Genomic DNA, 18,269 nt, shown 5'->3' with positions numbered 1-18,269 from the left:
ATATATTATTAATATATAATATTAATATTACTTGGCATGTTTGGTGGGCCGGATTATAAAGACAAACGGGCCGTATATGGCCTGCGGGCCGTAGTTTGCCCAGGTCTGACTCAGTATGAACCCCCTCTGTCGTTGGACTCATGAACATTTAACACCTGCCACTTTAACTATTATTTAAACCAATAACTATTCATTGCACTGTTTACTTTTTTCTGACTATTCTGACTGTTCTGACCGTAGTAAATTCTTAATTTTATGCATGCCTTATTTGATATATTTTGCTATTATTATTATTATCATTATTATCAATAATTGGTGAATGTTGCATCTTAATGCCAAAGCAAGTTTTTAGTTTATGAATTTTGTTCCCTGACAATGCCAATAAACCTATTCTGATTAAGTTTGTGGTTGTGACATGACAAAATGAGTTCCAGGGGTACAAATACTTTTAATGGTTCAAAACTAAGTACCTGAAAAAAGAATATGTTTCTTTCATGTTGTTGTATGTAAAGACAGCGTATGTGGGCTCACCATATGAAGCCAGCACCACTCCATCTGTGTTGATCCAAGGGAACTTCTCTTTGAGTTGAGTAGGAGAGAGAAGGGACACTTTGGCTCCGGCATATCTGTGTTCACAATATCAACAAGAATTTCACTTTTATGTTGAAGACTTGTGTAAAAGCTCAAATGTTTTGTCTTATGAAAGTATTTTCTTAAATGACCTCTGTGTCCTGTAGTTCTCTTCCATGATGTGAGCCCCCTCTTCACTGGCCAAAAACAGATAACCGGAGTGGTTAAAGTGTAGATCCACAGGCTCCTCATGCAGCACACCCAGATGATCCTGAGAGCACAGTCCACATCACTTACTAAACAACTAGGACAAATTGCACTGTTTAATCTTTTTTCTTTTTATATACAATAAACAAAACAGAACAAGGAACTTAACAATACTACACACTATTTACATAGTCCTAGTGCATAGTGCATACATTGTGTATCTCCTAAGGGAGGCGCACCGGAAAAGTACAAAAATGTATTGAATTTGGTTTGAACAGATCTGCAACATGCACTGGGACGGTTTGCAGCAAAGTGTGAAGCAGCTGGGATGAGCACCTCCAAATCCGAGGCCATGGTTCTCAACCGTGAATAGCCCCGCCCCCTCCGGGAGGGTGCAGAGTTCTTGCCCAAAGTGGTATGTCCACCTTTGGTGGTGTTTCCCACTTTGTCCTTGGGGTCTCCAGCTCGTGCTCTGCACAGATGTTTCTGTTCACTATGCCAGCCTCTTGGTGATGGAGCTCCATGTGTGCTGTCCCTGCAGCATCTGCACCTGCAGCATCTGCACCTGCCGTTATGTGAGGGATTGTCTCAGGTCCCTTTGCACAGCAGAACACAGTACACAGTAGTGGTAGATCTTAGCTATCTTTGCTATCTTAGCTTTCTTTCTTTCTTTGCATTTGTTTGCTTGCGTTTGTGTGTTTGTGTGTTTGTATGAGTCTGTTTTAACCATGAATGATACAACCTATCTAGTATATGTTCAGCCTGCTTCATTGTTTGGGCCTCTTGTCTTATCCAGATTGAGTCCCAGTTAGATCCCAATGTTGATGTGTTCAATTATCAAAATAGTACTATAATTTTAATAATAGTGGACTACTCTGGATAATTCCAATCAATCGCTGCAGTCCTACTGCAGTGTGATTACAAGTTGTGGTCAGGGGAAAATGACATACATTGATGTTCCTCATGAAGTGAGCAGAGTGCAAGGACAGGAGGATGTTCTCGGACAAGGAGAACTGCTGCCTGATGCCTCCAGCTGACAGCACAGTGGAGGCCCGGGAGTACTGCAACACAAACAGCACAGATGGTGTTAGGGCCACACAGCACCACCAACCTTATTACTGAAATGACAGTTGACATTTGATCATCATGCACATTTCCTTTGAAGTGATTTCAACCATGTTTAAGAGCTTTCCCTTCTCATTTACCAGCTCAAAGTTGTATTTAGAATTATTCTTTATTTTTAATTGAAAGAAAAAACACCGAGCAATCAAAACTTGTGTGTAAATAAAGACACAGTCCAGTAACATTGTCAACAACAGCAACGGCAGGAGAAGAAAAAGACAAAAAGAGAGGAAGAAGAGAAAAAAAAATGGAAAAAAAGGGCGGAGTGGGCGGAACCAGAGAAAATACTAAGTGTGTATTGTTTGAGATGAAACAAATGCATCCAGATGAAAATAAAATACAAGGTTAAAGCACCTGATCCATAATGTGAGTCCCATTTAGTCCTGTTTATGTCCAATTTGTTCATTTCCAAGTGATTTTTTCCATTTTCCGTACGTCCAGTAAGATGTCGGTCCAGTATGTCTCATCCATTTTTTGTGATGGCCTTTTTCCCGGCCGCCAAAAGTGTCCTCCAGAGATATCCATTCCCAAAGTCCATGGCAGGAGTTCTGAGACCCAAATACATGGATCTAAAGTCTGACGGGATCGTAGTGTCTGTACAACAGGACAGTCCCTAAATACATGATAATGATGGGCCTCCTGCAACCACACCTCCTCCAACATTCAGCCCCTCCTCCTGCAACCACACCTCCTCCAACATTCAGCCCCTCCTCCTGCAACCACACCTCCTCCAACATTCAGCCCCTCCTCCTGCAACCACACCTCCTCCAACATTCAGCCCCTCCTCCTGCAACCACACCTCCTCCAACATTCAGCCCCTCCTCCTGCAACCACACCTCCTCCAACATTCAGCCCCTCCTCCTGCAACCACACCTCCTCCAACATTCAGCCCCTCCTCCTGCCACCACACCTCCTCCAACATTCAGCCCCTCCTCCTGCAACCACACCTCCTCCAACATTCAGCCCCTCCTCCTGCCACCACACCTCCTCCAACATTCAGCCCCTCCTCCTGCAACCACACCTCCTCCAACATTCAGCCCCTCCTCCTGCAACCACACCTCCTCCAACATTCAGCCCCTCCTCCTGCAACCACACCTCCTCCAACATTCAGCCCCTCCTCCTGCAACCACACCTCCTCCAACATTCAGCCCCTCCTCCTGCAACCACACCTCCTCCAACATTCAGCCCCTCCTCCTGCAACCACACCTCCTCCAACATTCAGCACCTCCTCCTGCAACCACACCTCCTCCAACATTCAGCCCCTCCTCCTGCAACCACACCTCCTCCAACATTCAGCCCCTCCTCCTGCCACCACACCTCCTCCAACATTCAGCCCCTCCTCCTGCAACCACACCTCCTCCAACATTCAGCCCCTCCTCCTGCAACCACACCTCCTCCAACATTCAGCCCCTCCTCCTGCAACCACACCTCCTCCAACATTCAGCCCCTCCTCCTGCAACCACACCTCCTCCAACATTCAGCCCCTCCTCCTGCAACCACACCTCCTCCAACATTCAGCCCCTCCTCCTGCAACCACACCTCCTCCAACATTCAGCCCCTCCTCCTGCAACCACACCTCCTCCAACATTCAGCCCCTCCTCCTGCAACCACACCTCCTCCAACATTCAGCCCCTCCTCCTGCAACCACACCTCCTCCAACATTCAGCCCCTCCTCCTGCAACCACACCTCCTCCAACATTCAGCCCCTCCTCCTGCAACCACACCTCCTCCAACATTCAGCCCCTCCTCCTGCAACCACACCTCCTCCAACATTCAGCCCCTCCTCGTGAAACCACACCTCCTCCAACATTCAGCCCCTCCTCCTGGCAACCACACCTCCTCCAACATTCAGCCCCTCCTCCTGCCACCACAACTCCTCCAACATTCAGCCCCTCCTGCAACCACACCTCCTCCAACATTCAGCCCCTCCTCCTGCAACCACACCTCCTCCAACATTCAGCCCCTCCTCCTGCCACCACACCTCCTCCAACATTCAGCCCCTCCTCCTGCCACCACACCTCCTCCAACATTCAGCCCCTCCTCCTGCAACCACACCTCCTCCAACATTCAGCCCCTCCTCTTGCAACCACACCTCCTCCAACATTCAGCCCCTCCTCCTGGCAACCACACCACCTCCAACATTCAGCCCCTCCTCCTGCAACCACACCTCCTCCAACATTCAGCCCTTCCTCCTGCAACCACACATCCTCCAACATTCAGCCCCTCCTCCTGCAACCACACCTCCTCCAACATTCAGACCCTCTTCGTGAAACCACACCTCCTCCAACATTCAGCCCCTCCTCGTGAAACCACACCTCCTCCAACATTCAGCCCCTCCTCCTGCAACCACACCTCCTCCAACATTCAGCCCCTCCTCCTGCCACCACACCTCCTCCAACATTCAGCCCCTCCTCCTGCAACCACACCTCCTCCAACATTCAGCCCCTCCTCCTGCAAACACACCTCCTCCAACATTCAGCACCTCCTCCTGCAACCACACCTCCTCCAACATTCAGCCCCTCCTCGTGAAACCACACCTCCTCCAACATTCAGCCCCTCCTCCTGCAACCACTCCTCCTGCAACCACACCTCCTCCAACATTCAGCCCCTCCTCCCTGCCACCACACCTCCTCCAACATTCAGCCCCTCCTCCCGGCAACCCCACCTCCTCCAACATTCAGCCCCTCCTCCTGGCAACCACACCTCCAACATTCAGCCCCTCCTCCTGCAACCACACCTCCTCCAACATTCAGCCCCTTCTCCTGCAAACACACCTCCTCCAACATCCAGCCCCTCCTCCTGCAACCACACCTCCTCCAACATCCAGCCCCTCCTCCTGCAACCACACCTCCTCCAACATTCAGCCCCTCCTCCTGCCACCACACCTCCTCCTGCAACCACACCTCCTCCAGCAACCACACCTCCTCCAGCAACCACACCTCCTCCAGCAACCACACCTCCTCCAACATTCAGCCCCTCCTCCTGCAACCACACCTCCTCCAACACTCAGCCCCTCCTCCTGCAACCACACCTCCTCCAACATTCAGCCCCTCCTCCTGCAACCACACCTCCTCCAACATTCAGCCCCTCCTCCCTGCAACCACACCTCCTCCAACATTCAGCCCCTCCTCCTGCAACCACACCTCCTCAAACATTCAGCCCCTCCTCCTGCAAACACACCTTCTCCAACATTCAGCCCCTCCTTCTTCCACCACACCTCCTCCAACATTCAGCCCCTCCTCCTGCAACCACACCTCCTCCAACATTCAGCCCCTCCTCCTGCAACCACACCTCCTCCAACATTCAGCCCCTCCTCCTGCAACCACACCTCCTCCAACACTCAGCCCCTCCTCCTGCAACCACACCGCCTCCAACATTCAGCCCCTCCTCCTGCAACCACACCTCCTCCAACATTCAGCCCCTCCTCCTGCAACCACACCTCTTTGTCTTTGTGAGCCAGGGTCTCACAAAGACAAAGAGGATTCTAATAGCCCATTAAGATTCTGAATAGGCTCGGTAGATACAAGGGGCGAGTTTCTGTTGAAACAAACAAATTTTTCTACTTCAGGAAGGCTCCGCCCAATGGGCTGGACTTACCACAGAATAGTATAAATATCGGAGTTCTCGATCTAAATTCTTTTATTGACAATGACTCTTGGATGAGAGTCGAAACGTCTATTTTTTCTAACTGAGTCCAGATGACTGAAGCTTTTTCTACAAAGTTTACCTATTAATGTGCAACTAAGGTACTCTAAAACCTTGGCAGAATAAAATGATAAATGGCTAGAATCAGAAGTATCTGGCAAAATAACCAACGAAACAATCACAGGTGTTTTTTTCTTTTAAGTGGATAAGTTAGTATTTACATATTTACAATTTTGGCTTAGGTTACCGAATATATCAATACAATGTTTATACAGCAAGTGTCCAATGATCCAGCAGATGGAGTAATAGACCGAGATTAAAACAGGGGACAATGGGCTCAGCGTGCGCATCTCCTGCCACACTGGCGGAGCAGCTGATTGGTTGTTCAGAGTCCTGGTCTGGTAAACTCACCGTCAAGAGAAAACTTAGCCTGTATTCATTAACAATATATCAAGATGCAAAATGTTTAAAATACCTATTGGCATTGACAGTGCACTCTTGTCATAATAATAATGCTAATACATTTCAAATAATAATAAACATGTGGTTCAAAGAACTGTGGTTACATTAGTAACTGTTCAAGTTACGCTATTCAGTACATCAAAGCAATGCGGAGCCAAAAGCTAATGTTAGCATAGCATAGCGTGAAGCTAACAGCGCCCATAGGAATACATGGTTAGCAGCTAATGTCGAGCTAATGGTAAGCTATTAAATGAATGGAATGCGGCTAGCGCCGGATTAGCATTTAGTAAATAAACGCTCACCATCACAAAGTGACTAATATGAGCATGACACTCGCATCAAATGACCTCGACAACTTCTATAAAGGTTTGGGTGAACAGTAAGTTGATGTCAACACAGAATAAATAAGGTTTAGACAACTTAACTACTGACCTGCTGCAGCCCTTTCCCAATTCTACCCCTGCGCCTCGAGATTGAATGAACCGCCATGTTTAAATCTGCTATTTCACGTGACTAACTTGTCCATTATTTTTTAAAGAATTACGCTCTTTTGTTGTGTCCGTGTTTTTGCCTTCACCCGGAAATGTGTGGTCACAGCGGGACATTGTCCAGCCAACACTGAGGATATTTACACTGAAGTGGACAGCGAGAGCGAGAGCAAAATACAACTAAATCCTCATCAAGTGAGCGGATTTCAACAGATGATGAACAGCGTATGTTGAAGAACATGTCCTGCAGCTGCTGCCTCATATATTTGAGCCTGAGCCTCGTCAGACCATGAAAAAAGAGCAGATGAGAATGACGATGAGGAGACGAGAATGTGCTGCTGCTGTACACCGATGTGGAGTACGCACCGGGCGGGAGTCAGAGCGGTGAACAGCGAGCCCAATAGAGGCAGGGATACTAGAGCTGAAAGCGGCAGGAAGAGGCAGCACCACACCACGCGCTTTGTCGAGGCAGAGCAACACATCTATACTAGGACTATGAATGCTGCGATGTCATCTGAATCCTAGTAATGTATGACCTTATATTTGTCAGGAAATATCCTACAGAAAAATTCACAAATATTCAACCTGATGATTTGACCAGATGAGACTCATTTACCCCCTTTATTATAACAAAATAATGCATTCTAACAATATAAATGTTATCTGCTCCTTATCTGTATCAAATAATATTGGACGATAGAATATTGTCACATCATCTGAAGGGGTCTCACCGTGGGGTCTCTCTCCACCACCACCACCTTGACCTCTTCTCTCACACGCTCCTTCTGCTTGAGCCAGTAGGCCACGGACCAGCCCACCACACCGCCTCCCACGATCACGATGTCCGCTCGCTCCGGGGGCAGGTTAGGGTTGACCTGCAAGGGCGTCCAGCTGCTGCCTGGCAAAGCGTCAAGCGCGGTCTGCTTTATGGAGCTCAGCTGGGACTCCACTTCTGGGGAAAAAAAAAAAATTCTCCAAATTAGTGTCTGCAAAATAGTCAATGACCTTGACTGTTCGAACTGAAAAGGTCAACTACACTTTTCACTTCTTCATTTTCTTATATATGGGTTTCAGCTTACAGTTCAGCTTCCTTTCTGAAGACTTTTTTGCATTCAACAGATATCCATGGGGTTCAGTCACGCGACTTATTTGCAGTCAATGCCATTTTTATTCTCTTTTTTTTTCTTTAAATAATAACATTTTAATACAGGTCATAGAACACGGACCAGAGAGCAAAGTAAAAATGACACAAGAAGTACGTAGCATCTAAAAAATAAAATAAAAAATCAAGGCACGTACATATCATAATAGGAGTACCATTTGACCATAGTCTTGTCAAAAAGGTCAATTTTCAAGTCCAAATGGGATTTCCTTTCCATTTTTCGGATGTCAGTTATAATTTTGGTCCAGTCCTCGATTGTCGAAGCCGTCTGTGTTCTCCTCTTTTTTGTAACAAAGGAGTTTTGAGGTTTGGAAAACAGTCCGATTCTCAAGCTTACAAGGGTCACATGGCTAGCGGGCTCGCAGTCCTTTCCCGTTGGAGAAATGGGGTCCCACCGGAGAAGATAAAGATTTTCGCACCTTCTTTACATCCGGAGGTGGAGAGAATATGACGAATCATCATTTCATGATTTGTGAAAGAAGACGCAAAATGCTGCATGATACGGCGACATGACAGCTGCCAAAGCCGCAGCGCTGAAATCGGGGGGAGTAAGCGGAGCACGCATGGACGAAGCTGAGCAGCGTATTTCAGACAATTTGGGTTCGGGGCTGGTTTTATTTGATCATTTCATCTGTTCAGTGTTCTTATGGTTCTTGTGTATGATGGTGTTTTTGACCAGAGCGATTAAAAACATTCAAATATTATCAATGGTAAAATCTATAAAATCAACCCCAATGGCATCAGAGGTGTTACAATAGCATCCTTCAAAGTGAATGGCACTGCTGAACAACTGAACTGGCAACTGGGCACTTAAGAAAACTCTTCCTCCTAGTGTGAAAGAGGCCATCACATCCCTGATGCCAAAAGAAGGGAAGGAGCGACTGGACTGTGCCTCATATAGACTATTTCTATTCTGAATGTGGACTATCGTTTATACACCTCAATTATGTCCAAAAGAATGGAACAAATATTTCCAAACTTAATCCACAATGATCAGACAGGATTCATTACCAAACGACAAACATGAGACAACATAAGATGATCCTTACACTAGGGTTGCGTTAAAATTGATACGGCAATATATCGTCATGGACTGAGTCACAGTATCGATACTTTTAAACAATGTTAATTTACTACAAATTGTCCAGGCAGCCATTTAGAAGAGAACTCCTGTAGAGGGGCGCGCCGTTACCGTCCTGCAGGAAAAGTAGAAGCTGCTCAATCTGCCGGAACACAAGCTAATGACTGACGCGCAAACAAGGTCGCCTGACCAGCCAAGACCACACGCTTAGAAAATAATTCACAAAGAAGTTTTGATCTGGAATCCAATCCAGTTGCTCCAGTTTCCAAAGGGAGTGATTGACAGGCGGATTAATAGTATTGGTTGAATAATTGTTAAAGTGTTAAGAAGTGTTCATGAGTCCAACAGCAGAGGGAAATAAACTGTTCCTGTGGAGGGAGGTTCTGGTCCTGATGGACCGTAGCCTCCTGCCTGAGGGGAGTGGCCTCCTGCCTGAGGGGAGTGGCCTCCTGCCTGAGGGGAGTGGCCTCCTGCCTGAGGGGAGTGGCCTCCTGCCTGAGGGGAGTGGCCTCCTGCCTGAGGGGAGTGGCTCCCTGCCTGAGGGGAGTGGCTCCATAGTCCATATCCAGGGTGAGAAGGGTCAGCTATAATCTGACCTGTACGTCCCAGAACCCTGGAGACATACAGGTCCTGCAGAGGGCGCTGTAGTCTCTGTTTGTCCCTGGTTGTGGCTCCAGTGTACCACACGGTGATGGAGGAGGTGATGGAGGAGGTGATGGAGGAGGTGATGGAGGAGGTGAGGATGGACTCAATGATTAGTGTAGAACTGCACCATTATCTTCATCATCAGCTTGTCTTTCCTCAGCTGCCGCAGGAAGTACATCCTCTGCTGGATCTTCTTGATGAGGAGCTGATGGTGGCTCCTCCCACTTCAGGTTCTGGCGATGGTGGGCCCCCACTTCAGGTCCTGGTGATGGTGGCTCCCACTTCAGGTCCTGGTGATGGTGGCTCCCACTTCAGGTCCTGGTGATGGTGGCTCCCACTTCAGGTCCTGGTGATGGTGGCTCCCACTTCAGGTCCTGGTGATGGTGGCTCCCACTTCAGGTCCCGGGTGATGGTGGTGCCGAGGAAGGAGGGAGTCCCCATTGGAGATGGGGGAGTCTGTGATTGTGAGGGGGGGCTGGGGGGCCACAGGTCTGTAGTCATTTTGTCCAGTGATCCGGGGCTTCTTGGGGACAGGGACAATCATGGACGATTTGAAGCTGGGACATGGCATGACTCCAGGAGGTGTTAAAATGGTCGGTGAAGTACTTGACGACCCTATTGCCATTTTTAACCCAAAATTGTGCAGTCCTAGCTTCAACCTTGGGGGTCTGGCATGTTGTTATTAACTATGGTTATGCATGCCACCAGTGTTGTGCCTGAACGTGTTCATTGAATTTTGGTGAACGTGAACTGAACGCACTGTATTACTGCCAACGAACGACACTGTGAACGCGTTCATTCTGGTGTCTGTGAACGGCACGTTCATTCTTTTTATCTATTTCATTCAATAAAGTGTCAGATTTCTAGAGACTTCCAGGTGAAAAACACACCGTTATGTTGCCCAAAAAGAGCCTTTGTCTGGCGGGAGTGTCTGCAGAGCCGCGGCCGAAACTGCCATGTTATTTTTGTGCCGGCCGCGCGCCGCGGCTCCTGAAACTGCGCCGATATTTGACCGCGTTTTAGCGCCGTTTTAGACCGGGTTAGGGTTAGGGTTAGGGTTAGGGTTAAGGTTAGGGTTAAGGTTAGGGTTAAGGTTAGGGTTAAGGTTAAGGTTAAGGTTAAGGTTAGGGTTAGGGTTAGCCATGAGGCTATAAAGGGAAATGCCGCGGTCCCTGAAACTGCGCGGCCATTTGACCGCGCCGCGGCTCTCCAGCCACGGCCTTGTCTGGCAAGTGTGAGAGCTCCAGTTGTAGAGGCGATAGCGCTATTGCAGACAGATCGAGATTTCAAGTGTCGCACCACACTGCAACAGCAACAGAGCAGCAAGGAGTCGCCCTACGAGCAGTTACAAGGAGACGCCCTACGAGCAGTTACAAGGAGTCGCCCTACGAGCAGTTACAAGGAGACGCCCTACGAGCAGTTACAAGGAGACGCCCTACGAGCAGTTACAAGGAGTCGCCCTACGAGCAGTTACAAGGAGTCGCCCTATGAGCAGTTACAAGGAGTCGCCTTACGAGCAGTTACAAGGAGACGCCCTACGCGCAGTTACAAGGAGTCGCCCTACGAGCAGTTACAAGGAGTCGCCCTACGAGCAGTTACAAGGAGTCGCCCTACGAGCAGTTACAAGGAGTCGCCCTACGAGCAGTTACAAGGAGTCGCCCTACGAGCAGTTACAAGGAGTCGCCCTACGAGCAGTGAGTTTTATGATGCGGTCGGTGAGGATGGAACGATCTAACACTTCTGTGTAAACGTTGCCTCTGGGGAAGTCTGTCTTCAGTGTGAATGTAAATCCAGGGGAAGGATTCAAAATTGGATGAAGATGAATCCGACACATATTTTCAGCTTAAACTAATAAAATAATTGCTGCTGTGGTTGTATTTGGGCTGTGGAAATAATTTAGATATCTCGCAACATATTGAAAAAAAGAACTGAACTAGTTCATGTAGAAAGTGAACCACATGTCACGTTCATGCAGGACATAGTGTCTGACTCACACGTCACCACCGCATGAGAAAACATGACAGTGACAACTACACTACGACTGGTACAATGCTTCGGGTCAATGTTTGCATTCGACACGTTTACTGCCCGTCACATTTGACCATATCCAGCTCCCTCCAGAAGCCCGTGTGGGCGTCGCCACGCCTCACAAACGCACAGGGCTGCCGACCTACAGAGAAAATAAGTTCTATACAGACTTAAAAGCCGAATGTTGGATATTTTACACAAATCAACCGACTTTGGAGCATGTTTTAGCAGCAAGACTTTTCCCTCGATCTCCATTTAAACCACCGGGGGTTCCTGCTGGATCAGAAGTGCGATTACGATGGATGACGTGGAAAAAGAGGAAAGTGTGCTGGGGAATAAGGTCAATAGACATGGCTGCTTTGTTCATTTGGCAATAAATAGCGTTGCTGGTCGTTGCAGGACACAATAATAATACAGAGGCGTCTCTGGGCGCCGCCATCATGGATCAGTTATACAAGTGAACACAGGGCTGCTGAGCTTGAGAGAAAAGAAGTTCTACACAGACTAAAAGCAGTTTTCGTGCCGCCCAGGGAATCCGTACACTGTTGGACATCATATACAAATAAATCTACTTTATTACATCACAACATGTTTTAGCGGAGAGACTTTTCCCTCGTTCTCCATTTAAACCAACAAAGCTCCTGCTGGACCGCACGTGCGATTACGACGAAAGTGGCGATCACATGGGAAAAGAGGGAAAAGGGGGCGGGGCGGAATAAGGTCAATATGATGTAATTAACCCAATTAACACAGTCCATAGTTAAGAACAATGTCCAAAGTCACAAGAGCGAGTGGAAACGAACCAGCATCCGACAAGACTTTGTGATCGCTGCAGTGAAGAAGAATAAAGCATGGTTCAGTGTGACGAGTACAGAATGTTACTGGTTTTAAGATGCAGTAGGTTTGAGGTAAAGACGTTGCCTGACCAGCCGCTCCCGACACGTTTGGACTGACTTTACAAAACCTGAGGGTCTGGGATCCAACCCAGTCGCGCCAATTTCCAAAGGGAGTGATTGACAGGCGGGTTAACCAATCAGACAGACGCATTGTGCCTGTGTGTCTAAACAAACATGGAGGATCACGAGGAAAGAAAAAAATTAACACTTCTGCTGATTCAACAAGCGACGCACTAAACTGAGGTAAATTAAGTCAGATTTTGTTTTGAATGTTCTGAGAGACACGTGACAGAACGTCTTCCGCATTAGAGACACGTGACAGAACGTCTTCCGCATTAGAGACACGTGACAGAACGTCTTCCGCATTAGAGAGACACGTGACAGAACGTCTTCCGCATTAGAGAGACACGTGACAGAACATCTTCCGCATTAGAGACACGTGACAGAACGTCTTCCGCATTAGAGACACGTGACAGAACGTCTTCCGCATTAGAGACACGTGACAGAACGTCTTCCGCATTAGAGACACGTGACAGAACGTCTTCCGCATTAGAGACACGTGACAGAACGTCTTCCGCATTAGAGAGACACGTGACAGAACGTCTTCCGCATTAGAGAGACACGTGACAGAACGTCTTCCGCATTAGAGAGACACGTGACAGAACGTCTTCCGCATTAGAGACACGTGACAGAACGTCTTCCGCATTAGAGACACGTGACAGAACGTCTTCCGCATTAGAGAGACACGTGACAGAACATCTTCCGCATTAGAGAGACACGTGACAGAACGTCTTCCGCATTAGAGAGACACGTGACAGAACATCTTCCGCATTTGAGAGACACGTGACAGAACGTCTTCCGCATTAGAGAGACACGTGACAGAACGTCTTCCGCATTAGAGACACGTGACAGAACGTCTTCCGCATTAGAGACACGTGACAGAACGTCTTCCGCATTTGAGACACGTGACAGAACGTCTTCCGCATTAGAGAGACACGTGACAGAACGTCTTCCGCATTAGAGAGACACGTGACAGAACGTCTTCCGCATTAGAGAGACACGTGACAGAACGTCTTCCGCATTAGAGAGACACGTGACAGAACGTCTTCCGCATTAGAGAGACACGTGACAGAACGTCTTCCGCATTAGAGAGACACGTGACAGAACGTCTTCCGCATTAGAGAGACACGTGACAGAACGTCTTCCGCATTAGAGAGACACGTGACAGAACGTCTTCCGCATTAGAGAGACACGTGACAGAACGTCTTCCGCATTAGAGAGACACGTGACAGAACGTCTTCCGCATTAGAGAGACACGTGACAGAACGTCTTCCGCATTAGAGAGACACGTGACAGAACGTCTTCCGCATTAGAGAGACACGTGACAGAACGTCTTCCGCATTAGAGAGACACGTGACAGAACGTCTTCCGCATTAGAGAGACACGTGACAGAACGTCTTCCGCATTAGAGAGACACGTGACAGAACGTCTTCCGCATTAGAGAGACACGTGACAGAACGTCTTCCGCATTAGAGACACGTGACAGAACGTCTTCCGCATTAGAGAGACACGTGACAGAACGTCTTCCGCATTAGAGAGACACGTGACAGAACGTCTTCCGCATTAGAGAGACACGTGACAGAACGTCTTCCGCATTAGAGAGACACGTGACAGAACGTCTTCCGCATTAGAGAGACACGTGACAGAACGTCTTCCGCATTAGAGAGACACGTGACAGAACGTCTTCCGCATTTGAGAGACACGTGACAGAACGTCTTCCGCATTAGAGAGACACGTGACAGAACGTCTTCCGCATTAGAGAGACACGTGACAGAACGTCTTCCGCATTAGAGAGACACGTGACAGAACGTCTTCCGCATTAGAGAGACACGTGACAGAACGTCTTCCGCATTAGAGAGACACGTGACAGAACGTCTTCCGCATTAGAGAGACACGTGACAGAACGTCTTCCGCATTAGACACGTGACAGAACGTCTTCCGCATTAGAGACACGTGACAGAACGTCTTCCGCATTAGAGACACGTGACAGAACGTCTTCCGCATTAGAGACACGTGACAGAACGTCTTCCGCATTAGAGACACGTGACAGAACGTCTTCCGCATTAGAGACACGTGACAGAACGTCTTCCGCATTTGAGAGACACGTGACAGAACGTCTTCCGCATTTGAGAGACACGTGACAGAACGTCTTCCGCATTAGAGAGACACGTGACAGAACGTCTTCCGCATTAGAGAGACACGTGACAGAACGTCTTCCGCATTAGAGAGACACGTGACAGAACGTCTTCCGCATTAGAGAGACACGTGACAGAACGTCTTCCGCATTAGAGAGACACGTGACAGAACGTCTTCCGCATTAGAGAGACACGTGACAGAACGTCTTCCGCATTAGAGAGACACGTGACAGAACATCTTCCGCATTAGAGAGACACGTGACAGAACGTCTTCCGCATTAGAGACACGTGACAGAACGTCTTCCGCATTAGAGAGACACGTGACAGAACGTCTTCCGCATTAGAGAGACACGTGACAGAACGTCTTCCGCATTAGAGACACGTGACAGAACGTCTTCCGCATTAGAGACACGTGACAGAACGTCTTCCGCATTAGAGAGACACGTGACAGAACGTCTTCCGCATTAGAGACACGTGACAGAACGTCTTCCGCATTAGAGAGACACGTGACAGAACGTCTTCCGCATTAGAGAGACACGTGACAGAACGTCTTCCGCATTTGAGAGACACGTGACAGAACGTCTTCCGCATTAGAGAGACACGTGACAGAACGTCTTCCGCATTTGAGAGACACGTGACAGAACGTCTTCCGCATTAGAGAGACACGTGACAGAACGTCTTCCGCATTAGAGAGACACGTGACAGAACGTCTTCCGCATTAGAGAGACACGTGACAGAACGTCTTCCGCATTAGAGAGACACGTGACAGAACGTCTTCCGCATTAGAGAGACACGTGACAGAACGTCTTCCGCATTAGAGAGACACGTGACAGAACGTCTTCCGCATTAGAGACACGTGACAGAACGTCTTCCGCATTTGAGAGACACGTGACAGAACGTCTTCCGCATTAGAGAGACACGTGACAGAACGTCTTCCGCATTAGAGAGACACGTGACAGAACGTCTTCCGCATTTGAGAGACACGTGACAGAACGTCTTCCGCATTAGAGAGACACGTGACAGAACGTCTTCCGCATTTGAGAGACACGTGACAGAACGTCTTCCGCATTAGAGAGACACGTGACAGAACGTCTTCCGCATTAGAGAGACACGTGACAGAACGTCTTCCGCATTAGAGACACGTGACAGAACGTCTTCCGCATTTGAGAGACACGTGACAGAACGTCTTCCGCATTAGAGAGACACGTGACAGAACGTCTTCCGCATTAGAGAGACACGTGACAGAACGTCTTCCGCATTAGAGAGACACGTGACAGAACGTCTTCCGCATTAGAGAGACACGTGACAGAACGTCTTCCGCATTAGACACGTGACAGAACGTCTTCCGCATTAGAGAGACACGTGACAGAACGTCTTCCGCATTAGAGAGACACGTGACAGAACGTCTTCCGCATTAGAGAGACACGTGACAGAACGTCTTCCGCATTTGAGAGACACGTGACAGAACGTCTTCCGCATTAGAGAGACACGTGACAGAACGTCTTCCGCATTAGAGAGACACGTGACAGAACGTCTTCCGCATTAGAGACACGTGACAGAACATCTTCCGCATTTGAGAGACACGTGACAGAACGTCTTCCGCATTAGAGAGACACGTGACAGAACGTCTTCCGCATTAGAGAGACACGTGACAGAACGTCTTCCGCATTAGAGAGACACGTGACAGAACGTCTTCCGCATTAGAGAGACACGTGACAGAACGTCTTCCGCATTTGAGAGACACGTGACAGAACGTCTTCCGCATTAGAGAGACACGTGACAGAACGTCTTCCGCATTAGACACGTGACAGAACGTCTTCCGCATTAGAGACACGTGACAGAACGTCTTCCGCATTAGAGAGACACGTGACAGAACGTCTTCCGCATTAGAGAGACACGTGACAGAACGTCTTCCGCATTAGAGAGACACGTGACAGAACGTCTTCCGCATTAGAGAGACACGTGACAGAACGTCTTCCGCATTAGAGAGACACGTGACAGAACGTCTTCCGCATTAGAGAGACACGTGACACAAATTAGCGGCGGTGGTTGGAGCGGTAAAGCTGGACGCATTCGAACAGAATGTGGGCGGGGCTGGCGGCTCAGGCAAGCAAAGAGGGAGGTTTTTAAGCGGGATTTTATCAGGAGCAGAGAAGAAGAGTTTAGTTTATATTTAAATATATTGAAAACCACGGAATGCAATGACTTCCTATAATACAATTCTTAAGGGAAACAAAGCTGATAAATAGAATTTCAGGTGTAGATACATAAGTGCAGATCCTCTGAGCCACACTCCAGCCCAACAGGGGGCGCCAATGAAGACGTGACAAGTACAGAGAGCAAAGAGTATTATCAATGAGCATGTTTAAAGGAGTTAAGCACAAGACCTTCATTAGATTCTTCAAGGAGTCAGGACTGATGGTTTTTTCGTTTTTATTCTTACTTTCTTTTGGTGCGGAGTAAAAATCTCTGGTTCATATTCCACGACAGTAGGTTGCGAAAATGCACCTAAATGCCACAAAGTCAAACGAAGAAGGAGCGCAATATGTCTTTATAAATCCAAGTTGTCACTTGTGTAAAACTGTCCCGCAAAGACATAAACGAGGTTACCTTTCATAAAGTCCTTCCGGAGAGCCGCGCTCGTGCCTAAGCTCTGACTGAGGAGGACATGTCCCGGGAGCGCCCTGTCCCCGACTTTCAGGGGGGTCCGGGCTCTCCGTCCCGGTCCCGGTCCTCGGTTCAAGGCTGCAGCCGCGACCCGAGCCCCCGCGCGCAGCCGCAACAGCGAGCACATCTCTGCGGCTAGTAGCTTCACCACCGGGCTAGCCTAGCATGTAGCATCGACGTGAGCCTAAGCCAAGCCCCCGGAAGCCAAGATGGCCGCCATTGAAACCTATGGAGCGTGCTCATTGGTCGTGCCCCAAGTGGCGCTCACACACGCGACACTTCACCGAGGAGGTCAACACGAACCCGGAAGTTAGCGCAATTACCGTGACAAATACACGGAAACACGCGTGTATGAAGAGTTTCTTCAAAATAAAAGCATATCAACTTTGATATTGCAAAAAGATTCCTAAAAGTGGATGATATTACGGGGGAAGATCTAAACAACACGCATAAGGAGAGTTTTTGCAACCAGAAGTGATTAGAGGACATACAGAACTACATGCATGATTTTGTTTTGTTTTGCTTTTATTTTTCACACATTGTTAGCATTTTTGCAACAGCAGGTGGCGGTAATGCACTTTTTGAAGTTTGCCAACTGCCATACAACTCCACTAGAAGAAGAACTTTTTTACAGCAGTACTCTGTGTACTCTGGGCACTCTGGGCACTCTGGGCACTCTGGGCACTCTGGGCACTCTGGGCATGCCTGGCCCTTCACACAGCAGTACATGGTTAGCACAGTTAAATTAAGTGTCTTCTTCAGTTGAAAACAATTAAGACAAGCCGGATTTGACCTTTGACCTTTGTGTGTTGTGGATTGATGTGGAGACCAAAGTTCAGGAGGAAGTTTAACCCACTCCAAAAATGACTGTAGTTTTAACTTGTGGCTCTCAAGGGACATTACAATTCATGATCGAGCGTTATTGTCAAAAAGTGAAGACCTATGAGGACTTGTATAACCCGCCATGGCTTTGGATGTACCAAAATACACCATTAGAGCTGTAGCGCCCAGATAGCAACCTGAGCGATTGTGACAAGTTCCAATGGTAAATTTATTTACAGAGACATTTACAACAAAAAAGAAAGAGATTTGAAACGCAGC

At 48.1% G+C, this 18,269-nt stretch overlaps 1 protein-coding gene across 1 annotated transcript in view; it reads right to left on the bottom strand.

Annotated features, from left to right (window-relative positions):
* Positions 1-17,369, bottom strand: part of foxred1 (FAD-dependent oxidoreductase domain containing 1) — a 33,061-nt gene extending 15,692 nt beyond the window's left edge. Inside the window, exons 1-5 of the mRNA XM_072447025.1 lie at positions 17,112-17,369; positions 7,226-7,446; positions 1,728-1,838; positions 723-841; positions 532-626 (exon numbers count right to left, since the gene is read on the bottom strand). Coding sequence (XP_072303126.1) covers positions 532-626; positions 723-841; positions 1,728-1,838; positions 7,226-7,446; positions 17,112-17,295 — 730 coding nt within the window. The 5' untranslated portion in view covers positions 17,296-17,369. The remainder of the gene's footprint in view (positions 1-531; positions 627-722; positions 842-1,727; positions 1,839-7,225; positions 7,447-17,111) is intronic.
* Between the last annotated feature and the right edge of the window lie 900 nt (positions 17,370-18,269).

Source organism: Eucyclogobius newberryi, unplaced genomic scaffold, assembly GCF_026437365.1.
Source record: "Eucyclogobius newberryi isolate DKJ021-1_F unplaced genomic scaffold, fEucNew1.0.hap1 SCAF_15, whole genome shotgun sequence".
Lineage (NCBI taxonomy): Eukaryota > Metazoa > Chordata > Actinopteri > Gobiiformes > Gobiidae > Eucyclogobius > Eucyclogobius newberryi.
This window is presented reverse-complemented; position numbering and strand designations above follow the sequence as displayed.